General features: G+C 35.6%; 1 protein-coding gene across 2 annotated transcripts; it reads right to left on the reverse strand.

Annotated features, from left to right (window-relative positions):
• Positions 1-1639: 1639 nt before the first annotated feature.
• Positions 1640-15593, reverse strand: LOC107804476 (E3 ubiquitin-protein ligase CHIP-like). 2 transcript variants are annotated; one of them, XM_075245186.1, is made up of 8 exons: positions 15208-15588; positions 15052-15119; positions 14903-14966; positions 14276-14347; positions 2571-2704; positions 2328-2478; positions 2128-2238; positions 1640-2047 (listed from the first exon to the last, which is right to left on the reverse strand). In XM_075245186.1, the coding sequence occupies exons 1-8, from the start codon at positions 15322-15324 to the stop codon at positions 1922-1924; spliced, it is 843 nt and encodes a 280-aa protein (XP_075101287.1). In that variant the 5' UTR covers positions 15325-15588; the 3' UTR covers positions 1640-1921. The 2 variants fall into 2 exon arrangements, with proteins under 2 accessions (XP_075101287.1, XP_075101288.1); XM_075245187.1 differs by lacking the exon at positions 14276-14347 and having other exon boundaries at positions 15208-15593.
• Between the last annotated feature and the right edge of the window lie 294 nt (positions 15594-15887).

Raw genomic sequence — 15887 nt, forward strand, 5'->3', positions numbered from 1 at the left:
CCTATATGAAATTAGGCTAAGTCCAAAATTCAAAGCACTACTCTTGAGATTTTAGGAGTCTATTAGAGTAGCTTAGAGGTTACTCTATTAAAATCTAGCTTGGAGGCTGCTTTACCCTAACCCTAGGTCACTCCTATAAAAAAATGTTACATATTCCCTTTCAAAAAAAATCTCAAAAATGAAGTTCATCTCGAATATCCCACAAACTCATGGGATACTCACAAAGAGATCAAGATGTGGCTGGATAATTCTTGATAATTAAATTCTTCAAGAAGATCAACATACCTTCATGGATATTAGATACATGAATCACGAAGATAATCGAGAGAGAAAATCAAGAGAGAAATAAAATTATACTCACAATTGATTGATAAAACTTTATTCTTTTGTGACTGCAGTTATTTTTCGTGTGTTAAAAATTCGTTGCAAACACCAACCTTCCAATGGAACTTGTTAAAGTGTAGCTTTAGGCCATAGATAATATTTCAGTATTTGCGAATACTGATCTTTTTCCTCCGTACTTACTATTAATGAGGTGATCCGTGTGATGAAAACCTCCCCGCAAGCAGAGGCAGATCTAGAATTTAAACCCTATAGGTTCAATTTTTAATATTTTTAACATTAACGCTATTATATTTTAAAAGTTATGGGCTCATATTTACTATTTTTGTGATTTTAATAAATTTTTACATATAAATTTTTACTCTGCATCAAAAATTATGGGTTCAATTGAACCCGTACCTAATGCACTACATCCGCCCTGTCGCACGGTATAAAGAGCATTGAATTAGAATGAAAGGTTTTACCGGTAGCCCTTGAGGTATTCCCTTTCAGTGCGTCCAAGATGACTGAAATAGAGGCTTCATAACAAGTGGAGTAACCAAATGAGGAAAAAGGAAATCTTCAACTTGTTTCAGACAAAACTCTATGTTCAAATACAATTTCAATATTTAAATTCATTCGTTCATATACTACAAATTCATTGAGTCACTTGCTTTTTACTAGAAAGATAACACTGCAATAAGTAATAAATAGTAAGTCAAAGATGGGGGTCTCACCATAGCTTGACTTTACAAGCGAGAGATAGGACTACAAATCTCTTGGGGGCTGTGCTGCTTTATCCCCTACGCTTTTCCGCCCGTACTAATAGGGAACATATTACCCCTTTGATCGTTTGATATAATAATAATAATAATAATAATAATAATAGTAGACCACGTTCTTTCAAGCTTCGCGACAAAAATGCAGCTAAGGATAAAGTAGATTTCTGTTTCCTTGTCTCTTGGCATATAATGGAGATGAAGATTCCATGGGCAAATCATGGCCACTAATATTACTCGACAATGCAATTGACAGAGACAAGCTGTATAATATAACTCGTGAATCAATTATTAACTGGCATCAATCTAAGAAGCAATAGAAGATGATCAACCAATGACTGACTAATCATTCTTCTGATTGGAATAAAATTAATATCTACTCCTGTAGCCAAAGATTTCAAAATGGTCACTCATCATTGGTCAGGTCCAAAATCACAAACGGGACATAAACGCAAGGTGAAACCAAGATTCAAGACTTTGTATGCACCATTTAAGAGAAGTAATTCAGTTCGTCTTTCTCCACATGGGAACAAATTGTCTATCAATTAACGCTTTAGAATATCCTTTCATGTAATAAACAAGATCACTGTAACATCATGGATAAGAAAAAAGACCACTAAAACAATACACAAACACTGGCTAAGAGTACTGTACAATTGATGAACACCAATAAGCCATCACAAAAGAACTCCTGTACAACTGTAAGAACAATCACTACATGGTAAACCAGGGTTAATGACAAATAAGGCTGGATATGGCATCCAACAATGAGAGACCCAGTCGACATTTATCAACCATTATCAACCATACCAAGAAAAGGTTCAACCCATCCTGTATGCCCAGCCATGCTTATCCAAAAATGCATGTACAGCTTCTTTTATAGCCAAATTTGGCACCAGCTGAGATGGTTTAAGGGGTTCCCGTGTGACTGGGTCAAACTTTCCCACCTAATTTGCCACATACAGGAAATATTAATAGAACATACAACGAAACCTTCGAGCTAAAGCAGTGGATGAACCAATTTTACCTTCTCCAGATGGTCAAGAATCACTGCCCTTTCATATGTAACCCCACTGGGCGTGATGACAGGGTCACGAAAAATGTCAAGTGTGATCTTACAACATAAGTAATCAGGTACCTGTTAACTCTTAGCAGGTGTCAGAGGACAACACAACATACACACACAATATAGAGAAATCAGTAAGGAAATAAAGCCAAAAGACTGACCTCGGTGGGAGTATCATCTTCTGCAGCTTTCCTGAAAACCCTGCCTAAAGCGTCCAGTTGCTTCAACAGGGATGTCGATCTATCTATGAACCCTTCTATCTGAGAGCTATCATGCCCATGTCTCTCCTTGAGAGCTGACTCACAGGTTTCTCTGATGTACATATACAAGAGAAACAATGGGTGATTGCTGTGAAAACCAGGAAAGTAAAGCAAATTTATAAGTTTTACAGCAAGAGTCATTACTTCAGTTTCTTAAGTTCCCAAGTGCGTCTTGAAGATTCATGCTCCCACTCCAAGTATTTTGCTTTTGCAAGCTCCTGCCAGATCTCTTCAACCATGTAACTATTTGGATTAGCACCTCTTCCAAGATCCAATGCCTATCATTGATACATTAAACAGTTATACCAAAAGATAATTAAGCAAGATGAATATCCTAGAATCATCTTTTGAACATACTCATGATAAGTACAACAGAAATATATTCATTCAAACTTCTTTATAAAAGTCATGCTATACCCACAAAAATAAATCAATAAATCATTTGTGCCAGAACCTTAATGGACAGAAGTTCTGAATTTAAATGGTGATGGATTACAAATTGGCTTCCTGTGCCAAGAACTGACTCAAGATTTAAGACACTGGTAGTTCGCGTGATGATTAACAAACCAGGACAACATATGCTCAAAGCACCTCGATCATGCTTTTTAATTTTCAACTCAAAATGAAGTAATTTTATTTCCTTGGTAACGAACTATCATGCTCATATGATGAGATGTTATCTGTAATCAGCAATGACAACTGCTAAGATAATATGACTTAAAGTATCAGAGCTTAGCTCGAGTAGTCCAGCCATCCTTGGTTCAACACTTGTTATTGCGCTAGAGTACCAGATCACGTGAAGATGGACCCAAGCTAAAGGGGCAGATGACAAGATTCAAGGGGCTTTCTTATGCACTAATCGCACCAAATTTTTGCCAAGGCAGATAATAAAATCCTGAAGCGTTCCTCAAACCCCTTAATCCACAATGTTAGTCAAAAAACCTCTGTAATGATCCATATCGATCTTTAGGAATAGCTTAAGCCTTTATTGACTGAGGGAGTACTTTTTACTCCCTCATACAATAAAGAAAAATACTCCCTCACACAATAAAAGCTTATATTCTAAAATAACTTAAAAAGCAGTTTGGTAGCTTGCAAGGGTCATAACCTTGAGGTCACGGGTTCAAATTTTGTCTCCCTAGCTTTTTAATAGACTAGATAAATAATAATTCACCACAAACCAAGGCCTAGGCTAGCACAATCCTGTTCATGCCACCACCAACCGTATCATCAACTACGCCTCAGTGTCCAATTAGTTGGGGTCAACCATATATATCCTCGGCATCTACTCCAATCTACTTCAAGTAGTATCATTTCACGGATCCGTAATTTGTTTCTTCAAATTAGCTATTCGTTTTTTGATGAAGTAAGGTATTTCATTAGAAAGGAATCACGTAGATGCATAGTTACAAAATCAAAAGACAAAAATACATAAAAACAAGAGTTTGTAAGCCCCTTTAAAATGTGTTAAGCTATAACTAGGGAGCTAACAAAGTCCAAAAAGTGGTCAGTGCTAATTACAGGGTTAACCCTGCTAAAACGTGCAAACAAACAATTAGCTTTAAGATTGTGATTTGGAGTTGAGATTGGTTCCTTTCATTCCACAAACTCCAAAAAATAACTGCAAGAATCATCAACCAGATCTTCTTGATGGCTGTATCAACTCTCTAAATATGTCTCTTATATGCAATGGCATGACCCAGTTCAAGCCAAAAAGACAAAAAGAACATGTTCCACAGATCAGTGGCAACTGGGCAATTCAAAAGCAGGTGACTGACATTCTATGAGCTTTCTTTACAAATATAACATCTGTTTACCAGTCGAAAGCCTCTTCTATTGAGATTATCTTGTGTTAAGCAGGCTTCATATCGAGCAATCCAACTGAAACAAATAACCTTGGTAAGTAGTTTAGTCTTCCATATTAGTCTTCATGGCCAAGGGTCTGGGTCAAATACCTGATTCTGAGTATAAATCTACTAATAGCATTCTTTCACGGTAAAGATGCTTAGATGCTCTTGTTCCCCCACTTCATATTAGCTATTTAAAACGAGAGATTCTCCAAATTCACTAGTATCTCCAATTTGGAAAATAATTCTCTCCCAAATAAAGCTTACAAGAAATGTAAAGAGGTGATGTAAGATAACCACAACTAAGCTTCAGTTCTAACTAGGGGTGACAAAATGGTTAAAAGAAAACAGTTAACCACCGATATTATCCACTAAAAAGTGGGTTGAATAATGATTTTTTTAAAAACGTGTCAAATATGGATATAAGAACTATATTATCCATTTAGAAAATGAATAACCAATGGGTCTAATTTTTATATTTATAAAGTCTCAAATTGGGTGTTCCTCAAGTTAGAGAGACTAAGAATTCTCCCAAAAGTGATCATATGCAAGAAGTCATGGTATCATCCGTCGATTAACCCGTTTTTTATCCGTATTAAATATGGGTCAGGCTGGATAATTTATCAATTTTTTCATTACCTGTTTTCGACCCGAACCATATCCGACCTGTCCCGCCCGTTTGTCACTCCTAGTTCTAACTAATCAATGGATTCTTTACTTCCATCGGGTGCCATTACTTTCTAAGTTCACATAGAATTGCAAAGTTGCGCGGACTCTTCACTTTTGGTGCCACATCCATGTCAACACGACATGTGTGCGGATGTGGAATCTGTACCGGATTTGGTTAATCGATTTTGGATACTTTGACCAAAATCGACATAGAAATTCGGGATAAATACAATAACTTTTGAAATCAAAACAAAAGCTATTGTGAAATTGAAAAAAAAAAAGGATACCTTGTATGTAGAAATCACTATGGCAGTCTTTTTTCTTTTATCTTCTTTTGGGATTCTCCTTTTGATTAATATTTTGTCCTTCTTGAAATACCTATAATTTTTCATATAATGTCTCATAACTTGAATGTATTTTTATTACTCCAATTTTAGATATTTAAATTATTTTTTGCCGAATCCTCTCATTCGTATCCGTACCTGGATCCGTACCCCCGAATCTTAAAATTTAGATCATGAAAAATTAGACTTCTAAATCCGCACCCATATTGGACACCCGCGCCCAAGTCCGAGCAACTTAGTAGAAATGTAAGTCTACCTTTCCCTTTTGGCAATTAACACCTTCCATTATCATAGTACGCATGCGTAAGATATGACCAGATCAACTCTGAAGATCTCTTGTTTTGACTACTATGTTGTTCAACCTTCAAACAAAAGATATCACTTTTAATCTAATCTACCGGTGACACTAAATTTATCTTTAACTTCTGTATTTCCATGATACTCATCTTGTGAATAATTCATTCATCTATATATATATATAAAAGAGGGAATGGACAAGGTGACTTGGCACCTCTCTTTGGCCAAGGATCCTATTTATCTTTTTTCTCCTTTTTTTGCCTTTTTCCCCTTCATTCATTTAATTTAATTTATTCAATACTTAAAAATTGATCATTGTCTATTGCATTTATTACATCTCATTATATTAATTTCAGTTACGAAAAGTCCCTTAACTATCTGCTGCCCCATTTTCAGTTTCCAAAACCTTTCATTTCTAATACCTTTTTATTAGCTGGTAGTAAATGAAGGACATTAATAGTGATCTTGCAATCTATATTACGACACGATGAACAAATTGGGTATGATGATTCGAAGACGTGAGTTGCAGGAAGACAACAATAGCTATGAAGGGAGAAGAGTCCAGAAGCAGCGGAGGAAAAGAAACCATACATCTGTTATTACCTCTTCTGCCTTTTGATTTTCCACTTTAAACTTGTAGCTTTCAGAATTCCTTCTTCCTAGAATATCTTGCATTCTCACTTTTTTGTCATTCAATCTCTGTTATTGATTTCTTTGTTATTGTGGCTAACTTATTTTTGTCATTTTCCACCACTGATATAGGGATCTTTTACTCCTCTTTTTTTTTATTTTTAATACTATTGCATTGGTACTCAATGTTGCATACGTTTTGTTTTATAATTTGAGCAGTATTTGATATTTGATGCTTTCTCTACTACTATATAGATTATTGAATACCTTAACATTTTTTAATCTCTTGTATTCTCAATTTCTCACTTTTTCGTCTTTTTTGCTAATGTCTAATTTGTGGGATTTATTTGTTTTTTCCTTTCTCTTTTACATTTTTTTCTTTTGTTCTCTTTCCTCTTTTTCTTTTTGCAGATGATGATTATACATGGATTATTTACAAATTATACATCCACGGGCTATTTTAAGTTTAAGCGATTGGGTGAATGTCTATTTAGGTTGATTCTTCATATAAACAATCCCAAAGGCAGTAGGTCATATCTGAATTTTATCTCATAAAATTACTTTAATTATCATAAGTTTCTTCAGTTATTTTATATTCATAAGAATATTTTACATGTCAAATATTGTCATTAGTTTAGTTGTTGTCAATATCTTATTTTGATTTTTGTTATTTAGTGTAGTTCTATATAGACCTAAGACCACCAGCTATATTATTAATTATTTTTCAAAGTTTTAGAGAACTTTTTTCCCTTGAAAATGAAATTGATAATCCAAATGATCTGATCGATCAAAGAGAAAAAACCAGCTTCCTATTATTTTGAGAAATAAAACTAGGCATTTTATCAATATGAAAAATATTATATCTTGGCCAGAAGATTCATCTTTAAGGTAGTTGTGGAAGAAATACGAGTAGATTTGTTTCAAATAGCAAAGTAGCCTTCAAAACAAAAACAAAAAAAATAGCTAAATAGTTCAAATTATATTGGATGGAATGTATATTAAAGTCAAACTTATAACTCAAAGTGAAAAAGAAATAAATAATTCAAATTAGTTATAGATTGGTCAAGGTTACATGAAAATTTTTCATTTCTTCTTTTCACAAGAAGTCAAAAATATCAACAACAACAACCCAGTATAATCTCACAAGTGGGGTCTGGGGAGGGTAGTGCGTAACGCAGACCTTACCCCTACCCTGGAGTAGGGAGGCTGTTTCCGAATAGAACTTTTGCACAAGATAAAATACGATAATAGAATAGTAACAACAAGAAGAAGTCGAAAATATCATTTTATAAATTTAATGTTGATGTCTTGTATGCATGCGCAAAGCGCGGGCAACTTCACTAGTTCTAGTTTAATAATTGTTCTATAGAAATTAAATTTTGGCTTGGTAGCTATCCTCCAATTGCATAACACCCTCCGTTTCACCCATCCATTTTTTATTTTATGTGTTACATCTTCATAAATCATACATTTTTCTAGTAAAATTGAGCCTAAAAATATCAATTGCTGCATCTAAATACCATAATTGTGCATGCTTTACTTCAACTTCATCTTACCTGTGACAGCTAAATGCAGAGTACATTCCATCTTACTTCCACTTTATCCCAAGCTTCTATTCTCTAGAGTGCTTCCTCACATGTCCAACTTTTGGTTGACTCTTGCTCTGGTTTCGCTAATCAATATAGCATCATCTTGCAAATAGGATGCACCATTACTAGAGTAGGGAAATATGAGCCCAAGACAAATTTTGATTTAAACCCGCAGTTATAGAAATTCCTATGTATATCCTTCTACTGTCCTCCCACTTGATCTTCGTACATATGCTTTAAGCATTTATATAATTGATATAAATTAATTTCTTCTCAAGCAACTATCTAGGCCAATGAGTATTATGTAGATCCTTTTTTTTCTATTCCTATAAAATTAAACCAATTGTCTTCACATACATAAACATATGTTCTATATGAACAAGGCACAAGTTCAAACTAATTTTCTGTTCCCTATTAATACTTGAATTTGTGTTGTCACTTTTTTGACAAGTAAAAGATAAATTTGTGCTATCACTATTTCATAAAGTTCCACTATATATAACTTGTAAGTTTAGTACCACGATAGTACCTCTTTTTTTCTTGTATGTCCTAACAATGTACACAATTCTCCACGCATTTGGCATCAGTATTGTCAAAGGCTCATTTAAGGTGAGCTTAAGCCCTGAAACTAAGAAAAGCTCAGGGTCACTTAGGTTGCGCTTCAGTGTAGGCAAGGCATTAAGGTGCCTCACTGCCTATAAGTTCTATCTTGAATAAAGCGGTACAAAACAACAAGTATAATTGGCAAAAAGATATATTAATTGTTGAAGAAATCATTATGAATGAAATTATCACTTTTTTCATACATACATACATATATATATATATATATATATATATATATATATATATATATATATATATATATATATATATTTGTTTTTCCTTCCTGTTCATTAGCCATAAGCCACACTTTAATTGCTTTTTGCGCTTAAAGCCCCAGTAGACTTGGACTACTTTTTAACGCTTTTTGCCTTTGACAACACTATTTGGCATCTTTCACTTCTTAGTCCTTAATGTAATGTGAATAGCTTCGATAAGCAAACTGCTTCAACCTTTGTAAGGCACTTCCAAACAACTATAGTGCTATCATCTGGACCACAAGCTTTCCAAATTCTTATTTTATGGCATCCTTTAGTTCAAGGATAGCAAGGTTATCCCGAGTGAGAACCTCACGACTTTTCATAGGCTTCTGGTCATGGACCTTGAGATCACAAGGAAGAGGAGGAAGAGGATGATATATGGCCAACCTAGGATCAAGTGGGGAGCCTTGACTGAAGACAAAGCGCAGCAGTTGGAGGTTAAGCTACTGACTAGGGAGCTTGGAGGAGTAGTGGGGACGCGAGCGTTATGTGAAATACGACTGCGCACTGCATCAGAGAAGTTGTAAGTGAGGTATTAGGGGTCTTGAAGGGCTACTCTGTGGTGGAATGGAGAGGTCCAAGAAAAGGTGAAAACCAAGAAAGAGGCATATCTGAAGCTAGTGGAAAGCATTGACGAGGAGGACAAGAGGTCGAATAGGGAGGTGATATAAGTTGGCTAAGAAGGAGGCGAAGTTAGCCGTTACGATGGCTAAGACTGGAGCATTTGGTCATTTGTATGAAGAACTTGAAGGTAACAGCGGGGATAAGAGGTTGTTTAGTCTAGCCAAGGTGAGAAAGAAATACCTGTGACTCGGACCAAGTAAAATGCATCAAGGACAAAGAAGGTAGGGTTTTGTTGGATAAGGCGTATATCCGTCGGAGATGGCAGACTTACTTTTATAGTTTCTTAAACGAGGAGGGGGATAGAAACATTGTTCAGGGTGATTTGGAATCCTCCGAGAGTCGCTATGACTTTGGGTATTGTAGGCAGATGAGAGTTGAGGGGGTCGTGGGAGCTATGCATAATATGAGCAGGGCCAATGCAACCAGGCCAGATGAAATCCCAGTGGAGTTTTTTCCATTCTGGGCAAGGCAAGCTTCGAGTGAATCACTAGGTTATTTAATATTATTTTTAGGACAAAAAGAATGCCCAAAGAGTTAAGGTGGAGCACGATGGTTCATTTGTACAAGAACAAGCGTGATATCCAAAATTACAACAACTATCGGGTATTAAGTTGCTTAGTCATACTATGAAGGTTTGGGAAAGGGTGAGAATGAGTGTTTCGATTTCCGAGAACCAGTTCGAATTTACGCCAAGGCGTTCGGGTACAAAAGGCATTCACCTTGTTAGGAGATTGATAAAACAATATAGGGAGGGGAAGAGGGGCCTGCATATAATGTTCATCAACTTAGAAAAGGCTTACGATAAATTCCCGGGGGAAATTCTATGGAGGTGTTTGGAGGTAGAGGTGTACTGGTGGCCTACGTTAGGGCAATTAAAGACACGTATGATGTAACAAAGACTCGGGTGAGGACGATGGGAGAGGTCTCGGACCATTTTCCGATCATGATGGGGTTTCACCAGGGGTCGACACTCAGCCCTTTTTTGGTTTGCCCTGGACGTACTGACACCCCACATCCAAGGGGAGATGTCGTGATGCATGTTATTTACAGACGACATTGTATTGATTGACGAGACGCGAGGCAGTGTTAACGCGAGGTTAAAAGTGTGGAGGCAGACTCTGGAGTCTAAAGGTTTCAAGTTAAGCAGGACCAAGACAGAATACTTGAAATGTAAGTTAAGTAGTGCAACTCAGGGAGTGGAAGAGAAGGTGAGGCTGGATTCACAAGTCATCCCTAGGAGAGGTAGCTTTAAGTACGTTAGGTCTATTATATAGGGGGGTGGGGAGGTTGACGAAGATGTCACACATCGTATTGGGGCGGGATGGAACAAACGGAGACTTGCTTTCGGAGTTCTGTGTGACAAGGTGCCGTCAAAACTTAAAGGTATGTTTTATAGAGCGGTGGTCGGAACGACTATGTTGTATAGGGCTGAGTGTTGGCCAGTCAAGAGCTCCCATATCCAGAAGATGAAGGTACCAGAGATGAGAATGTTGAGATGGATGTGCGGGCACACCAAGTTAAATAGAATTAGGAATGGAATTATTAGGGAGAAGGTGAGTCTGGTCCCTATTGATGACAAGATGCGGGAAGCGAGGCTTAGATGGTTTGAACATGTGAGAAGAAGAAGCACATACACCCCAGTAAAGAGATGTGATGAGTTGACATTGAAGGGCCTAAAGAGAGGTAGAGGTAGGTCAGAGAAAAATTAAGAAAGGTGATTAGGCAAGATATGGCGCAACTACAGCTGACCGAGGACATGACCCTTGATAGGAAGGTGGGGAGGTCGAAGATTAGGGTAGTAGGTTAGATAGTTTAGATTGTTCATGCCGATAGTATTAGTACGTGCTCTCGCATTCTGTTGGTATTAGGTTTCGATGACTACCTGTCATTTCTTGCATTTTGATCATCTTAACATCTTGTTATTTTTTATGGTGCTTTTCTATGGCTTCTCGGTGTTGCCCCTTCTTATTTCTTATTTCATTAATATGGTGTTTATGCTTTCCTGACCCGAGTGTCTATTGAAAACAACCTTTATATCTCCACGAGGTAAGGGTAAGGTCTGCGTATACACTACCCTCCCCAGACCACACTATATAGGATTATACTGAATATAGTGTTGTATAGTTCATCATGACCAATTTCTACGAGGTTAGCATAGCTTTTTCTCTTGCATGGATGTATAAGGATCCATAAGTTATCCTCAGAATTTGTGTTAATCAAAATAACATTTCCATCTTTCTCTGATGTATCTCTTGTCAATACTAGTTGGCATTTGGAAATTGCTTCTAATACCTTGCACCTATCTTAAACCCTTTTACCCATGTTCTCTCTTAGTTGTGCTAACTTATACATTTCTTTCTCTTATCCGTGCGTCTCTTAACTTTTGATACAAGTCAACTAAAGCTTTACTTTGGACTTCATTGATCGCTTTCGTAGCTTATCTCTTAGCGCTCTTATACTCTTCAATGGTCACCACATTTTCAATTGTTGGTACATTCCTATACCAATCTCTTTTACATTACCCTAAATTATACATAATAAATGCTATGCTATATTTTATGAAACAGGAGGTCTTTTTATACGTTTCACAAATGCATACTACACTTCATTAACCATCTCGACTTTTGTGTTTATGACAATAGTAAATTTTTACTCAAATCGCACACCATAATAATAGAATAAACAAAAAGATAGAAACAAACAGTTGAGTAATATCTACTGAAGAAATAAATTACTCATCCAAACTAGTAAATATACGAATAACAAGAAGATGTCTATAGCTAATTTTTGTCCATGAAATAGTGCACAAATTGATGAACAATTTCTACTTTCTCTAGTAATTATTGGGAACAAAAACGAGCAACATAAATGTCGCTACAAGTTGGCTATTATTTGACGAATACATTAAAATGAGATATGCCAGACTCTTTACTTGTTTTCTAGAAATAGAGATGTTTTTGTCCTACTCAAGCCAGAGCATACTTGTAGTCATTTGGATGACACGAGTATAGTTCTTTAACTTGTTTCTCAAGTTCTTCTTCAACCAACTAACAACTTTAGTTTCTTGGTCTAATTTATATTTATTGGACTAAATAAATGAAGTTTCCCGATATTTTGTTATTAATTTTTTTTCTTATGACCGAGAAATCCATCTGGAACCGAGGCCAACCACAGCCTTCTAAACTCGGGATGATGGGCCCACCACTCTACCTTTCTCCACTTAAATATCATAGTTAGTTCACTTGGCTATTATTCTCCTGGAATTAGATACTCTTTCAATTTAACTATCAGCTATTTAGCTTCACATAAAAAATTTGTGGATCTCTCTCATGGGAATTTTCAGTTCCGTAGTGGGATCAATTAAAGTACATCATTAGTTTCAGCTTTCATCATCTACGTGCTCACAACCTACTCTTTAATACTGACTTTATTCAAGCTGCAACAACCTCTCCTCTGAAAGCCAACTTAGTCAATTACTTAATTTGGTATTTTCAACTTTTCCCAGTTGCACATCTCAGGTTTCTTAAATTGCATTCCTGCAACAGATTCATATTATGCCATTTGAAATGTATAACCGAGCAAATACAATCCACCTTCCAGAAAGAGAAAATCAAATCTACAAACACATAAATTAGTATAATCCTTGCACAAGATTTGTCCATCTATTCCTTGTTCTTTGTCTAATACTACCTCCGTTTCAAATAGAATGAACCTTTTACTATTTGGGGAGTCAAACAAGGTTATCTTTGACCATGTTTTTGCAAGTAATATTTAAATATTTTAAATTTTTATCTATTGTAACTTATAGTACTTTTTATGTAGTTCCTGAATATCTAAATTTTATTTCAAAAAACTAAAAGAATCTATGCCCGAATTTAGACCGAAAATTAGTTAATTTGACCCTTGCACTCCAAAAACGTTCAAACAAGTTGAAACAGAGGGAGTAGCTATTCTAAGAAAGCTTAGAGAGGCACTCCTGAATATATTACCACCGATGATCAACCAGTAGTAACAAGAAAGATGCTAAGTTTAGTTTCTAACAGAATTATTAGTGTGGCGCTATACTTTAGGTGAAAGGTGAAAGGATCTATGCAAAGCACTATAATCCTAAATTCTATATACGACTCCGTTTCAAGTTATGCAATGTAGTTTGATTAGACACAGGGTTTAAGAAAGAAAACAAGACTTTTGGAGCTTGCGATCTTAAACATGCAATGAGATTTTGTTGCTATAAAAGCATAAGGGTAAAATGGAAGTTTAAAATTACTTTCTTTTCAAATACAGAAAGGTGTCATTTTTTTTTTTTGGAAAGTACTACGAAAGAGATGGTGCTACATAAAATGTACTGACTGGAGCAATTACTTAGGTCAAAGCATAAAGGTAAGCCTGCCATTCATGAAATTGAGTAAAATAAGTGAGAAAGAGTCATTCCTTCAGGGACATCCAATAAAATTTGAAAAAGAAAAAGAGGATTGGATTAGCCTTGCACAAAGATGACACGCACAACTCAGTTTCAGAAAAAGTCTGAAACATTATTAGAAACCATATACAGTTCAGAAAGCTAGTCTTCCACCAAATAAGCCTACTAACTTTCATTATGTAAAAAGTCTAACACACAAGAAATGAGCAATAATATAGAAGTTTACTATAAATCTGAATACAAATTAAATGCATGAAGGTTGATTTTGTAAAAAAAGAAAAAAAGAAAAGAAAGAGAAGTAATAATGCCAGGAGGAAGAGAAGCACAAGAAAAGCCTGCCTTGAAAAATGAATGTCAAGTCACTTGATTTTATAAACAGTTAAAACCTGCTGCTTAAACTAAGAAATACATCGAACATATAACAGGTAATGCATGATTGCTATGTAACACATGACTAGTCCAGAGGAAAACATAGAACAACTACTATTATACGCCTCAGTTCCAAAAAAGTTGGGGTCCATGGACAAATATGCAAAATAAATGTTCAGAGAGACAAGTGTCCTTACCTTTGCTAATTCTCTTACTCCTTCAGCATATTGTTCTTTCTGTAGCAATGCAAGACCTAGCATGTAGTGCGCCTGTCAAATCATTATTATCTTTAGAGAGCTCAGAATTTCTAGCTCCACAAGTTTAGAAAGGCTGAAAGTTTCAGAGAATTAACAAGAGATTTGAAACAATGTAAAAATGATTCCATTTAGGGTTCTAAACTCTAACAAGCTAAATTTAATTTCTAAAATTTTGAACTTACAGATGCCTCAATTTGTACACTTAAATTACAAAATGAACAATTCTCAGAGTTGGGAAAAAAAAAACAATTCTCAGAAATAATAATAATTAATAATTAATAATAATAATAATAATAATAGTTCCAGCGAATATTTTCCCAGTATTTTTTTGACAAATGGCAAGAAATGCTCATTACAAGCAGCTTATGCTCCGGCTGAGACGTCCTGCAAAAAACTCATTTCCCTTTCCTTTCCTATTTCAGAAAATTTGCAGCATGATTCAAGCTAGTTATTGTAATCATCACAGATTAGAAAAAATGGGAAAAGGAAATATGAATGTTGATGGAGAGATTAGATGAAATCATGAAAACACCAATGTGAATTCATAAATAGTACAAGCAGTTAGACCTTAACAGAAGTGTGATCGAGCTGAATAGCCTCCCTACAATCTTCCTCTACTCTGGTCCACTCACTATAAACCAAAAATGACGACGACAAATGAACATTCATAAGAAATCACAAAAAATCCAAAAGAATATAATGTTGTGAGCACGTACTTGCGTTTCCGATGGCACAAAGCACGATTGGTCCAATATATGGGAACATTAGGGCACAATGTAATAGCCTATAAAATCCATTCAGAAATTTAGAAAATAAATGGATGAAAATAAGATTCAAAAGCCAAAAAATAAAATAAAATAGAGCTCTCTCACCTCGGTGTAGGCATCGATGGCAGCGGCAAATCGATTTTTCTGGAAGTAATTATTGCCATCTTGCTTCAGTTGTTCCGCTTGTTTGGCCGCCGCAGAGGGAGCCACTATTGGTGACATTTCTCCACTCGAAACCCTATCTTTCTTTTCTAGGACAAAATTCTCTGAAGATATGGACTACTTTTTGTTAATGTAATCACGAATGGATTATAGATATGATATTGAAATTGAAATGAGAAGAACGAAGCATTGTTTTTGGGAGGGAAAATGAGAAAGGGGTTTTTGGTGAAAACGACATGAGAATCCGTTCCCTCGGCACGTTTCAGGAACATTCCACAATTAATTTGACTATTTGGGAGCATTGATAACATCACCAATCGTAGAGCCGTCATTTGATAGTTCTAGGCTATTCTGCCGGTTAATCCAATTTTGAAACTGCCCACGTTTAGGGAAAGTCGAAAGCGAAAATTCAGATATTTGGTATTCCATATTGTGATATTTAATATGGTATTTAGTTTAAATTTAAAAAAAAAATGGTAGGAGTATTAGGTATTCGGTATTCAAAAGTTACATGCCACATTCGGTATTTAAAATAGCAAAATATCGATACCGTATCAAAATATATAAGAAGTTACATAATACCCATATTATTGGTTATAACATAAATATTTAAGTTCTAAATT

The sequence above is a fragment of the Nicotiana tabacum genome, chromosome 22 (assembly GCF_000715075.1).
Source record: "Nicotiana tabacum cultivar K326 chromosome 22, ASM71507v2, whole genome shotgun sequence".
Lineage (NCBI taxonomy): Eukaryota > Viridiplantae > Streptophyta > Magnoliopsida > Solanales > Solanaceae > Nicotiana > Nicotiana tabacum.